At 35.1% G+C, this 19470-nt stretch overlaps 1 protein-coding gene across 3 annotated transcripts; it reads right to left on the minus strand.

The window, feature by feature from the left end:
* Positions 1 to 6395: 6395 nt before the first annotated feature.
* LOC110885750 (chloride channel protein CLC-d) lies at positions 6396 to 18813 on the minus strand. 3 transcript variants are annotated; one of them, XM_022133456.2, is made up of 23 exons: positions 18364 to 18813; positions 18164 to 18236; positions 13777 to 13998; positions 13664 to 13710; positions 13474 to 13572; positions 13247 to 13321; positions 12996 to 13084; positions 12221 to 12361; positions 12069 to 12139; positions 11897 to 11976; positions 11677 to 11820; positions 11543 to 11602; positions 11353 to 11427; positions 9970 to 10121; positions 9736 to 9871; positions 9543 to 9674; positions 9155 to 9232; positions 9003 to 9058; positions 8811 to 8897; positions 8579 to 8735; positions 7926 to 8027; positions 7775 to 7821; positions 6396 to 6745 (listed from the first exon to the last, which is right to left on the minus strand). In XM_022133456.2, the coding sequence occupies exons 1-23, from the start codon at positions 18547 to 18549 to the stop codon at positions 6664 to 6666; spliced, it is 2391 nt and encodes a 796-aa protein (XP_021989148.1). In that variant the 5' UTR covers positions 18550 to 18813; the 3' UTR covers positions 6396 to 6663. The 3 variants fall into 3 exon arrangements, 2 of the variants coding, with proteins under 2 accessions (XP_021989148.1, XP_021989149.1); XM_022133457.2 differs by having other exon boundaries at positions 6406 to 6745; positions 7780 to 7821; positions 18364 to 18766; XR_004889184.1 differs by having other exon boundaries at positions 6623 to 6745; positions 7703 to 7821; positions 18364 to 18766.
* Between the last annotated feature and the right edge of the window lie 657 nt (positions 18814 to 19470).

A 19470-nucleotide genomic window follows, 5' to 3' on the forward strand; every position in this document is an offset into this window, starting at 1 on the left:
ATTTAATGGGTTAAATAACATAATAAAAGATAGCATAAGTCTTATAACATATGATGTTATATTTTATAAAAGTTATAAAATACATATGTAAGACTTATATTATTTTATAAAAGAAAATTGTTTTTTTTATATAAATAAAGACTAGGCCGCCACCCCCCCCCCATGGGGTCTTCCCAAAATTGTTGGTCCAATCACACCACATGCATGTCTTACAAGTTAGATGGATTGTGATTGGGTGTTCTTCCCAAGCTATTTTTGGCCAATTACTTTACATGCAATTGCATGAACCTTGATTGGGGAAGAATGATGGGCCAATGACATTTCATGCAAATGTCATAACTAGAGGCCTTTTGATTGAGCAAGATGGGTGGCAAGATTCTCTCTCCATCTATAAATACCAAGATGTCAAATGAATGAAGATGGAAGACTTGTGTTTTTCTCTCTAAAAATCGGTCCTCATAAGGTGTTCTTAAGGTTTTCGGTTTTTGATTTAAGTGTTGAAATCCTAGCTACAATCGTAGTGTTTGTTGGAAGCTTGGGGTATACAAGCTTGAGGTCTTCTACTCTTGAGGACAACCATTTCAAGAAGCATCATCCTTTTCATCATCCTATTACTCCAAGAAGGTAGTTCTCTAAACACCCTATGGTTGTGTATGATAGTATGCATCTTCATATATGGATCCGGGTTTTTGGGATTTTACTTATAAATGAAGTTTACATCATAAAAGTAACATGTTTTTAAACATTATTTCCGCTGTGTTTTTATTTCATATGGATGAAATTACTTTGATAAACATGTTAAAATCCCATCAAATAACAGCAAGTGCTCTTGACTTTTCTTTGGGAGCATCTTCTAATTGTTTCATTCCTGGAGGTTCTGATTTGTTTTGATGGTAAATTGCTCTTTTATAATAATCTTCTCTGGATGGATTTACCGTTTCATCAGCAGATGCGTTTAGACATTCACGTTTAAAATGTCCTTTTTGTTTACATCTAAAGCATGTGACCTTTGATTTATCAAAACCGAAGGTCCGCCAATGGAGTGTCTGCCTGTTATCTCCATGAATCTTTGAGCCCTTCTTACTGCACTCGCCATACACCACCTGATATCTATCAACTCCATCTCTTCTGGGTCAATTTGATCATAGTCCTCCTTGGTGAGGTTGGTGTTTCCGATTTTTCCTACAACGAGGCTTTCATAAGATTCTAAGAAAGATGCTAAAAACACCATTTGCTGCTTGGCAGATTCTTCACTAAAGTTTTGAGCATTTTTGAGGTCTACTGCTATATTGCACTGGAACAAATTCTTTGAAGCTGACTGTTGTTGTTGACTTAAAGCATTTGATGATGATCCTCCATAGTAACCGCTGCTCGGACTTTCTTGATTTGACGTGTTTGTGTTTTCTGCAGAGAAAGCTGTCTTTGGAGACATAGTTTTCGGAATCATACTTCCTCGATAATACAACTCTACATTCTGCTGATACGAGGAATTGTTGACTTTGTTAGTCTTCCTGATCTCCAATTCATGACTCTCCAGTCTTTCGATTAACAGATCCACTATCAGATCAATCGAGTTTACTGTGTTCTTCAGCATCAAAGCAAAATACTGCCAGTCTTTCTCATCAGGCAGTGAGTCAAACAGTTTGTCAACCAATTCTTCCTGAGTATACACAATTCTGTGTCTTGTAAGTTCCATCTTTAAATGACCGAATCTTTCTATCATCTTTGTCACAGATTCGTTTTTCAAACACCCAAACAGATCGAATTCTTTTCTTAGCAACTTCTTTTTGTTTTTAACAATTTCGGCACTACCCACACATTTTAGCCTTTCAGTTTCTCCCATAGATCTTTTGCATTGTTGTATTCGATTAATGATATAATGTCGTCCCTCACAAATTGATGAAGTAAGGTGACGCATTTCTATTCAGAAACAAATCTTTGTACTTCATTCTCTTCTATGTTTTCATAATCCGTTCTTCCCATATCAAAACCATTCTTCATGCTCTTCCAACTTTGATATGCAAAAGCTTTTAGCCATTCTTCAAACCTAGTAGTCCATCGGTTGTATTCCTCTATTGCTATTAGTTTGGGCGGCTTGTTGTAAGTGCCATAGGCACTATCCACACTTAAAGAATCAGCAATGGTTTTCTTCGTACTCGGTTTTGGAGCATTTTCATTGGTGTTATTTGATGTATCATCTCCTGTGCTTCCCGTGAAAGCAAAAGCATCACTGAACGGATTCAGAAAATCATCCATCTTCAAGTACCTGAAACAATTAACGAACACTTAGAAAATTTTTTGAATTTTAAACACAATTTCAAACGAAATAGATTCAAGCGAAATGATTCTCAAATGAAATGACTATTTCGTGTGGAATAGTCAAACGAAATCACAGTCTTCAAGCGAAATAGCCCTTTGGTGCGAAATAGCAACTTGATACGAAATGAACGTCAATTTCGTACGAAATGAAATTCCAAACGTTTGATTTCGTGCGAAATAAGAATCAAGGTTGATTCCGTGCGAAATGAACTTCACCAGGTTGATTCCGTGCGAAATGATGTTCAAACTGTCTATTTCGTGCGAAATAAGAAGCTGGTTTCGTGCGAAATAAGCTGACGTCACCCTGTTGGCCACATTTTTGTCCAATTGATCTGGTTTTAGATCGAATTAAGGTCCAATTCTTTCAAGGATTTGTTAAAACTGTGTTTTACATGATATATGTGAAATTCAATCCATTTTGACCGTTAAAACTCGATTAATTTTGAAAAGAATGAGTAGATGTGAGAAAATCTGATGAAAACAAGCTGAATCGGTATGAACTCTTCGTCCTGAGCTCTGATACCACTTGTTGGATCGATGTGTGACCCAAATGAGTCAATCAGAAGAGTTTTACATCAATATCAAAGGCGGAATCAATGATATAGACGTGATTACAGCTTGATTCTCCCTAATTATCTTCTTTTTATTGATTTCAAAGCTTTTACAGATCAGTTGACAAATCGGCAGCACCTCGGCTCTGAAATCGGAAAGTTACAAATGACTCACCAGCTCAGCTATTTATAGAGTGGGCATTTCATACGAAACCAACACAGCTCATTTCGTGTGAAATGGCTCTGTGCTATTTCGTACGAAATGACTTGTTCATTTCGTGCGAAATGACTCATTTACATGCAAAACCTATTTTCTGACCTGCTGAACACTGGTTTAACCTATCTAGATACAAGAATCAATAAAGACAAAGTTTACAGACATTAGTACACCAACACTGAGGATCACCAGTCATGTGTTCGGATGCTCCAGAATAACCCATTTTGGTGCAGTAGATACAAGACTCTTAACAAATTTACCTGACTCAGCCAAAGTAGAAACTGAAGCAACAGTAGGATGAGAACTTTCTTCTGCTGGGACAGTGTTGATGTCATCAAATGTAGCAGCAAGGTGAGCAGATCCTTTGGATTGACGGGCCAAAAGTTTCTTGCAATTGTATTTGGTATGCCTGAGTTCATGACAGTAGAAATATTCAGCTTGTCCTGGTTCTGTCGTCGTAGTAGAAGTTCGATCTCCATAATTACCACGGGAGCCACCTTGATAGCCGCCTCGTGATCCTCCTTGAAAGCCACAATCCTCCCCGGCTGACGAGTGCACTAGTACTTGTTGGAAGAGCCAAAGGAGGTGGTGACGAAATGTTGGGTTCATGACGAAGAATACGAGCAAACGTCTCTTGTAGTGAAGGAATAGTTGGTTCATTCAAGAACTGAGATCGAATGGCATCGAATTCTGGTCGTAGACCAGTCAGAAAACTTAATACGGCAATCTGTTCACGTTGGGTTTGCATAACCCGCACATCGTTACTGATGGGTAAAAGAGCATTCAATTCTTCATACATTTTCTTGAACTCCATAACATACACGATTATCGATCGATCAAGTTGCTCCCCCCGATGAAAAGACTTAGACACACTGTATATCTGAGACATGTTACTTTGTCCAGAATACAGAAAATCCAAATAGTCCATCAATTCCTTGACATACTCACAGTGATTAATTTAGTGAGATGACAGAGGTATCAATGGAGTTCCTAGTTTGTAGGAACAACCGGGCATCATTTTGAATCCAGTGATCTTTGGATTCGTCAATAGGAGGATCGGACGTAAGATGTGAAGCCTTTCTATTACTTCGTAAATAGATGCGAACAGTCTTGCTCCATTCAAAGAAGTTCGTGCCATCAAGTTTGTTATCGGTGAGTCGAGTTGCTACAAGAAGAACATCAGTAGAGTTGGTAGCAAAGCTAGGTTCACCTTTATTGACGACACTTGATGAATCTTTGAGTTCAGTCATTTTAACAATTTAAACAAACAGAAGTAATGGAAAGTTGTATAATAAACCAAAGATTAGAGCAACAAAAAAATCTGGAATGGTTGACCAGAATCAAAAGTTAAAGTCAGAAATCTGGAAGTTTGACCAGAAATAAAGTCAACGTCAGAGGTCAAAGTTAGAAATCTGGAAATTTGACCAGAAGTTATGTCAAAGTTAGAAGTTAATGTTGAACCAGAAATCGGAGATACCAACCAGAAATCTGATGTTTAGGAAATTAAAGTTTGAAGAGCCCAGAAATCTGATGATAATTAGATTCGGAAAAGGTTAAAAGAAAACAAACCAAAAAACCTGATGTGAAAATCTGGACACAAATCTGATCTGAAATTCTGACGCGAACACTGATGCGAAAATCTAATCTGAAAATCTGATACGAAAAATCTGGTCCAAAAATCTGATGCAAAGAAATCTGATAAAAAAAAATCTGATGCAAAACCGAAATATGGTAAATGTCTAAATGCACCAGAAATACCGATTGATAAACACCAGATGCTGAAAACATTAACTTTCAAAGATCCCCAAGAAATAATACTGACCAGAAACAAATCTGGTGTGAACCAGGAAGTCACAACCAAACACCAAACAGGAACTCAGACAGGCTTGTGTTGAAACAAGGATCGATACTTGTGCTGAAACAAGGATCGGAATCAGACTTGAAGACAACCGTTACTGACATAACAGGAACTCAGACTTGTGCTGGAAAAAAAATCGATATGAGAGCCAATAGAGCCATTGGCTCTGATACCATGAAAGAAACTGAAAACTAATGGTGAACACTCAAAGAACAACTTATATTTCACATTAAGGTTACAATATACATGCTATTTATAGGATAAGAAACTAATATTCTAATAGGCAAGTTGCAGAATAATTATTCTAAAAACATTATCTACTGAAACAAATAATTGGCAAGCAAGTGGATATTTTATCTATTTTATTTAACAATGTACTTTAGCTTACACACCACTTATTTGCGCTTAATCATCCAAAACCAATTCATATATGTTTGTTTTAGCCATTTGATTTCCAAATACAATCATGTTTCCTACTTAACCATTCATCTTTTCGTGCATTCTATGTTTTCATTATAGTTCGGATGGCCAGTCGCATTACCCATTTATTTATCTTTTGCACCCCTTTCATGCATATTTTTAAGTCCATATTATTGCACCAAATTTCGATTCTATCCACCCAACCATTTTTTATTTTTTATTTTTAATCAATCCAGTTTCTTCTATTATCTAAACTCAACAATTTTCTTACATATCCATCCATATATGGTCAATGAACAATTTTCATTTCTAATCAATCATTTTTAACTCCCCTTGGGTTTTAAACCCGCGTTCAGCGATTCTCAGCGGAAAAGATCTATTTTTAGATCAAATTCCTCGACCAACATGTTTCACTATGTATCATGGACTATAATTAGTGTATTTAACCATAGAAAAAGGTCAACTATGCCTTTAAATTAAAATTAGTTAAGTTGATAACTTTCATTAGCTTCGCCATGCTTGAATTTTAAATTTCAAAGCTTCTGTAAACTCTTAGGTAGCGTTCGTTTCATGGAATGGAATGGAATGGAATGGAATGGAATTAGGAAGTTTTTCTTTGTAAAATTGATCTTGGTTGGGGGAGGGAGGAATTTGAAATCCCATGAATTTCTTTAATCTATGAAATTTGTGACTATTTCAACATTCCTTAGAAATCCTTCACTCTAATGAAGGAATGGAATGGAATGTTGAAATAGTCACAAATTTCATAGATTAAAGAAATTCATGGGATTTCAAATTCCTCCCTCCCCCAACCAAGATCAATTTTACAAAGAAAAACTTCCTAATTCCATTCCATTCCATGAAACGAACGCTACCTTAAGTTGTCTCCATTATATGAGAATTATGCCACAAATTAAGTGAGTCTCACTAGATATAAGAATTTTGAACTGAAAAGGCCTTAAATTACAGTACTCAATTCCTTCAACCCCAACCAGTTAAGCTTTAGTTTGACTTCTGTTTTCAAACCGAATTAACAAAAACAAAAGGAATCATTACTTGTCATTCCGCGAACACCCACCAACAAAGATTCGTTAATACAAACGTCGATCGACAAAATCCTGTCAAAACATTCTTGAAACAAAATCTATCCTTATAGCCCTCAAGTCTGTTTATTCTGCCTAACCTAAATTTATATGATTGTAGATATGGTTATAAAACCCATCATATATACAAACAACATATCCAAAAAGAATTGAAGTGATTAGATTCTGTTCAAATAATACTTAGCTACTCTACTGCTACTCAAGAAGACCATTTAGTAGAGGAGACCCAACTTCAGAGTTCCGTCTTCTCACTCTACTACCTGCTCGTTCTTCACCCCTGCAATGCGATTATTTACATAAACTCAAAATCATTTTATTTAATAAACACATATTCCTTGTACTTATTGAATTCTAGTATCATACTACCTACAAAGTTCGAGTAGATCATTTTGAACGCGCTCTGACCAAACCGGCATTAGTTTGGAACATTTTATCCTACTCTTTACATAGTACGGATATCTAAATAAATTCTTTGATTCTCTTTTCTACAAATTATTGTACTTGATTCTAACTTACTCATTTGATTCTCTTTTCTACAAATCTTTGATTCTCTTCATCATCATCAACATCATACTCAGTAAATCCCACCAATAGCAAAGCTACAGTAGGGGTCTGAGGAGGGTAGATGTAGACAGCCTTACCTCTACCCTGTAGGAATAGAGAGGCTGCTTCCAGTGAGACCCCCGGCTCGAATGTAGTTTTGTATCAAGCCTTAGACCTAAGACACATAACACTCAAACAATCGGGATAGAGACTGATTGGTGCATGTACCCCCGTGTCTTTCAGCCATCAACGTCACCACATGATTAACCATCCGCCGCTTTTAACGTTATTTTCACGAAATTAGTAAAATAACGTTAAAGTTAGTACCATTTCACTTTTGCCCCCTGAGCGCCCACACATATATACATTATATGTTCCATACAGAAATTTTACCCAATAACATAAAACTTAAAACTAGTGAAACAATTAGCGTTTAAACTTTTAGCTTTGAATTCATGAACTTATTTATTGTGATAACATTGAAAAGTGTTTTAAGGATTTTTTTTGGCAACTTATTTATATATCCATGTAATCATTTAAATGTTTTTTTTGCATCATATTACCAACAAAACTAATTACAAAGGATAAAACATAAACGTTGAACCTATTTTGAGAGATTTTTTCACAAAAAAAAAAAAAAAAAAGTCCTTTTTGGTCATTTTATGTATTAGTTTATCAGAATTTATCAAACCTCCAGTTGAGATTATGAAGCGCAATTCCTCATATATGCAAAGCAATAATAAAGTACAGGCATCATAGAGACCTTACACTAGTTGACTGGAGCTCTACAGAACCTGAATCCTCATTATCCTGCATGTACAAATTTCTAACTTTGTCAAAAATGCAATGGCATGAATTTCAAATACATAAAAAAAAAAAAAAAAAAAAAAAAAAACGTTATAAAGTTTAAATACCTCAAATAACAAGTCCTTTCTGGTGATCATGCCAATCACACGGGATGCACGTGGAACTACAAATATATGCCTCAAACCTAACTGACGGAATAGATTATAAACCTGCACAATGTTATGTCAATCAATATTAGATAATTATAAAAAATAAAGAATATTTCACCTAACAGGAAGTGTTCCATTAAAGACATTTAAACTTTTTTTCTAACTACAGAAGGCACTCAAGTTTCAATATTGTTCCGTTGTTGATTTGTTATGCAATTTTTTATAAATGTTCAAAATAACCAAGTTTCATTTAGGTCATTCAATTCAAACGTTTATAAAAAATTACACCAAATAAACAATCAACAATATTGAAACTTGGGTTGTTTATATAGTTAGAAAAAAAGTATGAATGACTTTATTGGAACAATAATAACTTGGTTATTATTTCATAATTTTATTCTTTCAAAGAAACAGAAATAGTCAACAAATACTTTACACTTTATCTAAAGTTGATAAAGAAAATGTCACTTTAACATCATGTAGAAGTGTCCTTTTTAGTCATTTTATCATTTACTTTACAAGCATTCAGATAAATGATTATCTTCAAACAGCAAAAGCACATCCAAACAGTATCTCAAATCATTTATATGAAGAGATAGATAATCAATCACCTTTGTTAATGACATATCTTCGGGGACAACGTACGGTGATGGATTCACAAATGGGGCAAGATCTATGTACATTTCCAAATCATCAGGACTTAAATGGATATCATTTATTGATAATCCTTTACTAGTAACAGGCTTCACAAAGTCACCAAGATTGTGTCTGCAATTAAAATTTAAAACAGATAATGATATTTAATATTATTAACCGTAAAAGTAAATTAAAATATATATGTACCTGATTGGTATAGATTGGCTTCTCATATCAACTGCAAGAGGGCTATGCTGAAAATCTGCCTTCGACTGAAGAAGTACCAATAAGTGACTACATCAAAACAAAACCGAATAAATAAATAAATAAATCTGTTATTGATAAAAACATTATCAAGGTCTAGTCACAATTAAAGTTGTTAAACTTATTGCTTTATACCTGCGCAAGATAAGACCAATGACAATTGTTTCTCCGTTTCGTGGCTGATCCACAACCTAAATGGCATGTAAAAATGTTTAGTTTTTTTTCCGTAAAAACATTAGCTGGTTTGGAATTAGTTCATTAATGTACAAGAAATAAAGATGATATACAGGGAAGCCATTGTGATTATTAGTCCTCAGAATGTTCGCCACATCAGCAACTTTGACCACACGAGTAAAGTAAGAAACCTATCAAGTGCAGAAAAAGAAAAAAGAAAAGAATGAGACAACATGATCGAAAATTGGATTTGGTCCCTAGCTTTCCAAAAATACATGGATAGTCCCTGTGGTTTTCACTTTGTAACGCACTTGTCATTATATTTGTCAAAAGTACACGGATGGTCCCCGTGGTTTGCATTCTGAACACATTTAGCCCCTAACTTGGACATACTGAAACCTTTAGATTTCTTGGTCGGGGACTAATTGTGTTATAAAAATGCAAACCACAGGGACTATCCGTGTACTTTATTTAAACAACAAACACACCGAACTTTCTAACCTTTTGATTCCCGCAAGCTTCTTTTGCGGTCATTTTTCTCATCAAATTTTTGGGCCGGGATTCAAGTAAAGGAATACCCCTCAATCTAGCCTGTTCTTCATATAACCCTTCATTGAAAGCATCACCAACAGCCTGAAAAAGCAACAGCTCAAAATATGTCTTCCACATGAACCATTTAAGGAAAAAGTTTTACCTTTGATATGAGAAGAACAAGCATGATAAGAGGTAAAAGCTTTAGATTATTAGTAATTTCAACCATAATAACACATAGGGAAACTGTCATTCGCATTGACCCTCCAAGAAATGAAGCAGCTCCAAGTAAAGCATACCTGAAAATGTATTATTATTATTATTATTATATGTTTTTTTTATGCAAGTGTGATGTTATATCCTCCTAAAAATATTCAAACATAAAGTATCAACTTACGTTCCTTCTTCAATGTTGGTTTTTTGGGAGAGTTTAACAACGAACATGCCAACAAGGCGACCATACGTAGATCCAATCATTATACCAGGAACAAACTGCCCAGCTGGAACAGCAGTACCAAATGTCACCACAGCTAAGCTATAGAACATAACCTGAGAATAAAAAAAACACACATGTATAACAACTTTCAGACGATTAAAGTCAAACAATGAAGAACTACATTACACCTTTCCAAATCGGTTTTTGTATAATATCATCCACAAAACCCAAAGATAAATTTCATAGAATGACAACAATAAATATTTGCAAATTGGGGATAAAGAAGGATGATCCATGCAAAATAGAGAATGAATAAAGTCTACTAGCTCAGATAACAAAAAGTAAATAGATGTAAACCATGTTAGAATATATATAGGTAGAGGATCATGAGAAAACGATTGATATTTGTGTTGAATTTTTTCTAGGGTTTATGGTTTAATTTTTAGAGGTTAGGGGAGTTTAGTAATATAAAGATAGTTTTCTCACAAAGAGGAGTTTTCTCATGATCCCTCATATATATATATAGGGTAAGGTTCATGCAAGAACCAACTTTATTGCGAGAACCGCGAGAATCAATGTGAACACAACCTAAAATAGCTAAAAAAACCTAACCCCCACCCCCCAAAAAAAACCTAACCCCCCCCCCCCCCCCAAAGCTAAAATACTAAAAACTAAACCCCCAAAAAACCTAAAAAAAATCTTAAAAAAATCTAAAATTTTTTTTTAATATTTTTTATGCTCAAATCGCTACTTTTAGTGGCCAAAAAAAAAATTTTTTTTTTTTTTTGCCTTCGAAAAGTAGCGATTTTTATATAAAAAATATTAAAAAAATTTGTGTAATTTTTAGCTATTTTTAGGCATTTTTGGTGTGTTCACATTGGTTCTCGCGGTTCTCACAATAAGAGGTGGTTCTCGCATGATCTTCTCCCTATATATATATATATATATATATATATATATATATATATATATATATATATATATATATATATATATATATATATATATATATATATATATATAATTCCATCCATTTTCTACAGGAGTTGAAAAGAATTAACTTTAGAATTCTTTGTTTAGTTTATAAGAAATTTTATTCATATTTAAAATTCACATGGTCTTGACCTTCAAATGTCAGAAGTACTGAATGTATAACAGTTATGTTATCTCTCATTTATTTCATGCACAAAATCAGCCTACAATATCCAAAGCATCAAGTGTTAACTTAGAAGGGTTCTTTTATCAATTTATCTCTCATTTTTATTGCGATTATTTACACAAGAACGTTACTTTGTTATCACAAAATAAATAAATGACAAGTGGCACGTTGAATTGAGCTAATACCAAAAAGGTGAGCAAGCTCTGTGCACTGTACTCGTGAATGGTTTTTGCACTGAAAAGATTCCTAATGGCATCATCCTGCATCCAGAAAAAAATATGCCAAGTAATGAACAAGTCTAGCAAGAAATACAAACTAGAAATTAAAAAAATAAAAATAGATGAAATATAATTGTATCTGCCAGAATCTGCTGACCTGAGTATTAAAGAAGATAGTTGCAAGGTCATTGTATTCATTGCTGTTGCTACAAAAAAACTGCAAATATAAAGGTTAAAGCCATATATTAGAGCAATAATAAAAAAATATATAAAATTGGCAATTGAACTTACATTAACGTAATTCCCGTATGTCCCAGGTCGACGAGGACATTCAATACTGCTATCTGAGTCTGGACATGCACTACATTTTCTAAAAAGAGGCAATCCAAATGATATTACTGAAGTCATCACCGAGATTAGACATGCTTCAATTATCTGTAATAACAAGTCAGAGGTTAATATAATATATTCCAACGACATTCAAATGAAAAAGATTAAAAAAAAAACTCACTTTGACTCGGTTTCCTTTCTTGTGTAGATAATTTCGACGCCAATGTGTTATATATAGTGTCAGCTGGTTAAATAATGCTCCTGAAAAAGTTTATAAGTGATTACCGATATAACATGACAGAAATACCCTTTTTTGCTAGTGGAAAAAGTTTATAAGTGACGGTATCACGTACCAAGAAGACCGCCTATGACACCAATAATGGCCATTGGTAACAGTTCTGCAAATGAGTAGTCCTCTTGACCACTAAATTGGATTTAATGAGAAATCAATAGGAAGAACAAGAAAAGAATTTAAAAAGAGAAAACATGAGGTTCAGGTTCTCACTCTGAAACGTCCCATATAATGAAACCTCCAGAACCGAAATGCCCACACTTGCCACTCTTACACCACCCCATAGCAGTACGCACTACTACCGCCACTACTGCAGATGTGAAGAAAACACGCCACATCAGCTGACTCCTCCACCTTCATGAATACAAACAGTTATGGGTTTACTCCGGTTTCTAGCACATAATATAAATTAAAACGCAGGTTATATGAAAACTAATCGAAAGGGTAGAAAGGAAAATGCCATTTTCGTCCCCTGAGGTTTGGCCACTTTTGCGACTTTCGACCAAATGTTTGTTTTTCCGCATCTGGATCCAAAAGGTTTGAAATCTTACCATTTTCATCTAACTCGTTAAGTCAGGGGCATTTTCGTCATTTTAGCTATTTGTTTTGTTTATTTATAACAAAATGGCAAGATTAAATGACGGAAATACCCGACTTGTGGTTAAAAAATGGATGGGGTTAACGATTCGGATGAAAATGGCATAATTTCAAACCTTATCCAAATGCGAAAAAACAAACCTTTGGACGAAAGTCGCAAAAATGGCCAAACCGCAGAGACAAAAATGGCATTTTACTCTCTAAAATTTTAGTAACAAATTTTTTTTTTTTTTTTTGGTAATCACACTTGACAAAGCTACTTGTTTAAAAAGTGCTTAATGGTTTAGCACAAAATGTGTTTCAGGTCAAATGGGTCAGAAACTTAAGCAGTTACATATACAAAATAGAAACAATAACATTTATTTTGGTTATTTAAAAGAAGAAAATTTACCAAGATGTAACTTCCTCTAGAGCAAATAATACACCGCCAACTGGAGCTCTAAAGGCAGCAGCCACACCAGCTGCACATCCACATGTTACCTTTCAAACACATATTAACTTATAAACATCAAAAACAGGCACATGTTACCTATATTTATTTTTCTTTTTCTAAAGTGAAAATCTTCAACAGTAAATGATTGATGTTTAAACACGTGTGTAATATATAAAACGGTAATAAAAAAAAGTTTCAACATCACTCACAAGATCACGGCGATCACGATCGCTCTTAAAGATCTGTAGCCACCTAGAACTCAGATGATATTTAGTGGACCCACCCTAAACATCACATTAATCAACAAAAAAACAGCGTTAGTCAATTGAGAGTAGAAGAATGATGGCAAAATATAAACTATATGCAAGAATATTTAGGAATACAATAGCTTCTCTTATTTAAAAGAAGTAGAAAAAATGGTAAAGACTGTGCTTACTTGTCCAAGTAAGGATGCAATACAAGCACCAGTATGAACTAGCGGCCCTTCTTTACCAAGTGCAAGCCCACCACCAACAGATCCAATGCTTCCAGAAATCTATACAAAATACATACGCATTTCCTTTTGAGAACAATAAAAATGAATAATCATACATAACTTTTTTAGAAAGAAAAAAAAAAAAGGTCACCTTTCCTATCAGGGTTCTAAAAAGAAGGATACCACGAGTGTCAATCCCTGCAATTTATCATATAGATCAGTGCATAAGAATAAGATACATTTACGATATATACAAAGATTTACCATTCAAATATCCCTTGATTTCAGGTATCCCAGATCCAGCAGCTGCTGGAGCAAATTGTGTAACGATATAAACTGACGAAAAGACTAAAGCCAAATTGAACAATGTGTATACTATGAAACCAGCCACATAAGATGTCTGAATTATCTTAAAAGTCAATGAGTACTTCCATCCAGCAAAATTCTCGACAGATATATTGATGAGGACAGCAGCTAATCCAGTGCCTAAATTCAACAAATCAACAAGGTTAACAACAAATCGTGTAGTTTTTATATCTTAAGTACGAAAACAACCATAAAGAGTTTAGGGGCATTTAAAAGTGATTATGTGATACTAAATAATCAAAATCAGATCAACAGATGTCATAGTAATGGGTTGCAGAATATAGCGTTTGAATTTGCTTCTAATTGTCTTAAAATAATTAGACAGATGAGTATTTGGTGAATTCTGATTATTTAGGGTATTATTATTATAAGAAAATGACCAAAAAGGGATACTTTTTGTATAAAGGAAGAGCATTTTATGACAATTTTAAACCACTTATCTAAATAAACCTAAAACCATGTAACCCAAACATGACCCATTTAAACACCCAGATATAAGATAATAAAATACAATTTTATACAATGAAAAACATTAACTATCCTAGGTAAACACAATATTGCAACCAAAACACCTGATGTTTTTATTTTTACTCATTTTATCATCATCATCATACTCGGTAAAACCCAACAATAGCAAAGCTAAGGTAGGGTCTGAGGAGGGTAAGATGTAGACAGCCTTAACTCTACCCCGTAGGAATAGAGAGGTTGCTTCCAGTGAGACCCCCGGCTCGATAGTAGTTTTGCATCAAGCCTTGGACATAAGGCACATAACACTCAACACTCAGGACAAAGACCGATTAGTGAATGTACCCTTCTACACTACATACACAAAGCCGAAGCGCACATAGCCCCATGTAGATAATATATTCTACCATTTTAATCCTTAGACACACAGAAATTAGATAATAATGCGCGTATAATGTATATATGTGTGGGCGCTCGGGGGGCAAAAGTGAAAGTGCACTAATTTAAACGTTATTTTACTAATTTCCTGAAAATAACGTTAAAAGAGGGGTATGGTTAATCATGCATCATGTGGTGGCGTTGATAGCCGAAAGACAAGGGGGTACATGCACTAATCGACAGTTGTCTCAATTGCTAAGTGTTATGAGCCTTATGTCCAAGGCTTGATGCAAAACTACTATCGAGCGGGGGTCTCACTGGAAGCAGCCTCTCTATTCCTACGGGGTAGAGCTACATCTTACCCTCCTCAGACTCTATCTTAGCTTTGCTATTGATGGATTTACTGAGTATGATGATGATATAGTGACTCTTTCCTTCTCAACCTAGAGCGCGCTATTCTAAAACTAATGTTGTAATTAAGTTGTAAACGGACTACACAGGTAGTAAACAGGTTGAGGGTTATAAACGGGTTTTGTTAAATTGTAAATGGGTAAGGGGTTGACACGTTTAATTTAAGTACAAGCCGAACACAACACGTTTGATAAACATTGTAGACATGTCAACCCAAAACACTACTTGTTTACTAATCGTGTTACATTGACAAACACAAAACTTGATTATTTTTCATGTCGTGTTCTGGATTATGTTAGGAATTGCAACCCCTGACAGTACTATGTATACGTAAAACAAATACATAACTTGTCAAGCTTGTACGTTAATAACTGAATAGAGACATAACTTGCAGACCACAATGTTGTGGATTTCAGGTATTTAATATTTAGTCAACAAATTTATCAAAAATCATGCATCGTGTGGTGGCGTTAATAGCCGAAAGACAAGGGGGTACATGCACTAATCGGCAGTTGTCTCAATTGTTGAATGTTATGTGCCTTATGTCCAAGGCTTGATGCAAAACTACTATCAAGTCGGGGGTCTCACTGGAAGCAGCCTCTCTATTCCTACGGGGTAGAGGTAAGGCTGTCTACATCTCCCCCTCCTCAGACCCTATCTTAGCTTTGCTATTGGTGGGATTTACCAAGTATGATGATGATGATCTTACAATAAAGTAAGCTCATACAAGATACAAATATTATAATCTCAGTTGTTCCTTTTATCCTTTTTTACAGTTTGATAAATGGAATGTTGATTAGTGAATTTACTTCTTAATGCAAATTATAATCACCAAGTTAAAAGCTCTACATGACAAGCACATAGGTTCTCTTTGCTTGAGTGATCCATTCCACCTTATAAATAACACTTTAAATCTATCTTATGTGCAATGCTAAACCTATATATCAAGTGTTCTTCCCGAACTGTTTGTTCTCAATTGTTAAGATAAAATGGGAATCTCAAAAGTAGGCATGTATAGTGAGAAGATGAAATAACCAGCAAGAACAAACACGGTCCATGTTGTCAAAGGCGCAAGGTGCAAAGACCTCGCCCGGAGCCTAGGCGCAAGACGCAAAAAAAAGCGAGGGCCTTTTTAAGTAAGGAGCCATAATACAAAAAATAAAAAATATATATATGATAGGCATAAAATTAATAGTTTTACACTATATATACAAAATATAATAGAAGAGAAATCATAATATCTTTTTAAAATATATATAATAATATCAATAATAATTAATACTTTTAAAATATATCAGTATTTGTAACAAATAAAACAATTTAAAGATATTTAATTGGGCCATTCGTCTATTTAATGAAATAGTTTACTTATTTAAACTAAAGACTGGCCCAGCCCAGTCTACAATCAACAAAAGCAGCCCGTCTGTTTTATTAAATTAGATTTTCTATCAAAAAGGGCAGCTGAGACCAGTCCACCACGTTGCTGGTGTCGACCATGATCTAGAGTGTAAATCAGGTTCTCCTCTTCCCTTCAAGACGTTGCTAAACAAGGTTCCTCTCCATCTACCTTTTATATTGTTCCGTTTCAAGCTGTTTTTTATGGTTTTAGGGTGATTGTTGCGCCTGCGCCCATATTTGTCAATAGCGGCTATCGCGACCGCTATAGCGCGCTATGTAGCAAAGCGACCAAGTGTCGCTATTTGGGTCATAGCGACCAATAGCGTGAATAGCGACTGTTTTTTTTTAATGTAAATAGCAATTAGATATAGCTATAAAATAGTTGGATTTATAGGTTTTTGTTAAATATACATGTAAAATAGCCTATATATACCAAGGTATTATGATATAATATACATATAAAAATTTTCAAAACTCTTTTTCTAGTGTATCGCTATATATAAAATAGCGGTCGCTATTCGCTATGTATCATATAGGTCCCTTGTCGCTATTTGTCGTTATTTGCTATTAACAACTATGCCTGCGCCTAGCTCCAGACTGCGCCTGAGTGCGTTTTTTGAAAAAAGACGCAGATCTGCGCCTAGCTCTCCACCAGGCAGTTTAGCTGCGCCTGAACACCTAGGCGCGCGCCTAGCTCGCTTTTGACAACACATGAGATAGTTTTTGACGTTTTTTATTGCAAGTGTGACAAATTTTGATTATTTGACCCCAAAATAGTTCCATGATGCTAGAAACTGATCATTGCTACTTGAAACTGAACCTAAAGTCACATTAATCAAATAGTCACTTATGGAAAGCTCTAAACTATACACACACCACTTGCATATTACTAATCACACACCAATGGGAAGTCACCTGGGTCGTACGGTCATACGTGTCGCATAAACGGTGAAAGAGAGTTATAAGGTGCCTTATGAGGTGTTTCACTGACTCAGAGTTACTACACCTTAACAAACACCTTGGTACCATTAGGCTATAAGCCCTTTGGTGGCCATAGTGTTTATACGAGCCATATGAGTTGGTGTTCTTACAAATCATGCGTGCTGTACGATGTGTTAGACCAACACATAAGCGACTCATGTGGCAGCACACACCACTAACAAATGTCATACAGCCCGGCGCGCCTCAAGGCGAGGCGCCCAAAAAAAAGTCTGAGGCGGCGCCTCAGGGGGTTATATTGTATGAGTGCCTCACAGGGCTGAGGTGCTAAGAAAAGCTACGCCTCAGGGGATTTTTATGTGTGGTTTTGATTTTTTGTGTATTTCATGTCCTTTTATGTGTGTTTTTGATGAATCTGTTAATGAAATTGGTTTGTATTTTATTTTCTATAAGATAAATAATTTTTATATTTATTTTTTTAATTGCCTCGGGCTTACGGCTCAAGGCGTACACCTTCCATACTTTTAAACCTTGTGTATGACCTTTGTTCACCATTTATACAGCCGGCCCAACCGGGGGTTAGTAGCACGCTTTAGGGGTGTGCAAAAACCCGAATTAACCGAACCATAACCGACAAAACCAAACTGAACCAAATAAAAAAACACACACATATGAAGCAGAAGATCACTCTTACCTATGCCAATTAGCAAAGCAAAGAACCACTTCACCCCCACGTTGTACCAAACATATAGCTTTCCTCTTCGCGCCTGCACTTACAAGCAGTTAGATGTTTATAAATCACAAATTTTACAATAAAAATAAATTTAACACAGTAAGAATGACGATGATTATAACTAATTAAACTCAATAAGAATTAATTTAAGACGATGAGACCTGTTCTTGGCGATAGGCGTAATTCTCGATAACTTCATAATCAAGACTCTCAACAGCATCAAAACCCTCGCTTCTCAAAACCCCATCCTCATCACCCTCAGCGTCACTGCCATCTTCGGCGTTGGGCAGCCGAGACCAGATCAGTTTGGCGGTCTCGACGCCGTTCTGAAGTTGATTCGAAAGCATAATTGTGACGAGATCGATCCAGAAACCTGATCTCGTGAAATTGGAGCCCTATTGCTGGATCAATTGTGTGAGATGAAAGCGTTTGAAGTTGATGATTGAATCTGATGGTGCGATTGATTCATCAAGTGGATGTGTTGATCCAACAAGAGTGTGATTGAATTTATTTCTTCTTCACAACCAACTCAAAAGTGAAAGAAACCCTTCGTAGTGACCTATGATGAGGAGGAGGAGAAGGATGATTTATAAGTGTTTTATAACTTTTGATGATTTAAGATTAGTAAGGGCATGTTTGGGTAAGCTTTTTGAAACAACTTATTGACTTATTGGCTTTTTGAAAAGTCATAAGCTCTAAAATGATGTTTGGCAAAGAGGGTGTATGTGAGGGGGAAAAGCTAATAAGTCAATAAGTCACAAAATCCTGACTTTTCCAAGAAGCCAATAAGTCAATAAGTTGTTTCAATAAGCTTACCCAAACATGCCCTAACATATAGTATAGATAAGATATACAAATTAATTTCATTTCAATACTCTAAATAACTAACATGTATGTGCATATAGGCTTGTATTCTAGAGTTTTGAGAGTTTTTCAAAATAATTTGAGTATTTTACCTTTAGTTCTAAAGTTTTTGATTAATTGCTTTTAACCAAAAACTAATTGAATTTTTTACTTTTAACCCAAAATTTTTCATCTTTTACAATTTAACCTTACAACCTTTTTACATTCGACTTTGGTCCTCTATATTTTTCATCTTTCGCAAATTTTTCGTTTTATGCTTCATTCTAAATTTCGCCAGTCAATACGGGGTAAAGTGCGTGTGTGGTTCAACGTTTTTACGTTTCGTTCTAGGTAGTCGAGTTAACACGACGCAACGTGCGTGTGTGGTTCAACGTTTTTACGTCGTCTATTTTTTCCCGTTTGAC

Source organism: Helianthus annuus, chromosome 3 (genome assembly GCF_002127325.2).
Source record: "Helianthus annuus cultivar XRQ/B chromosome 3, HanXRQr2.0-SUNRISE, whole genome shotgun sequence".
NCBI classification, from domain to species: Eukaryota; Viridiplantae; Streptophyta; class Magnoliopsida; order Asterales; family Asteraceae; genus Helianthus; species Helianthus annuus.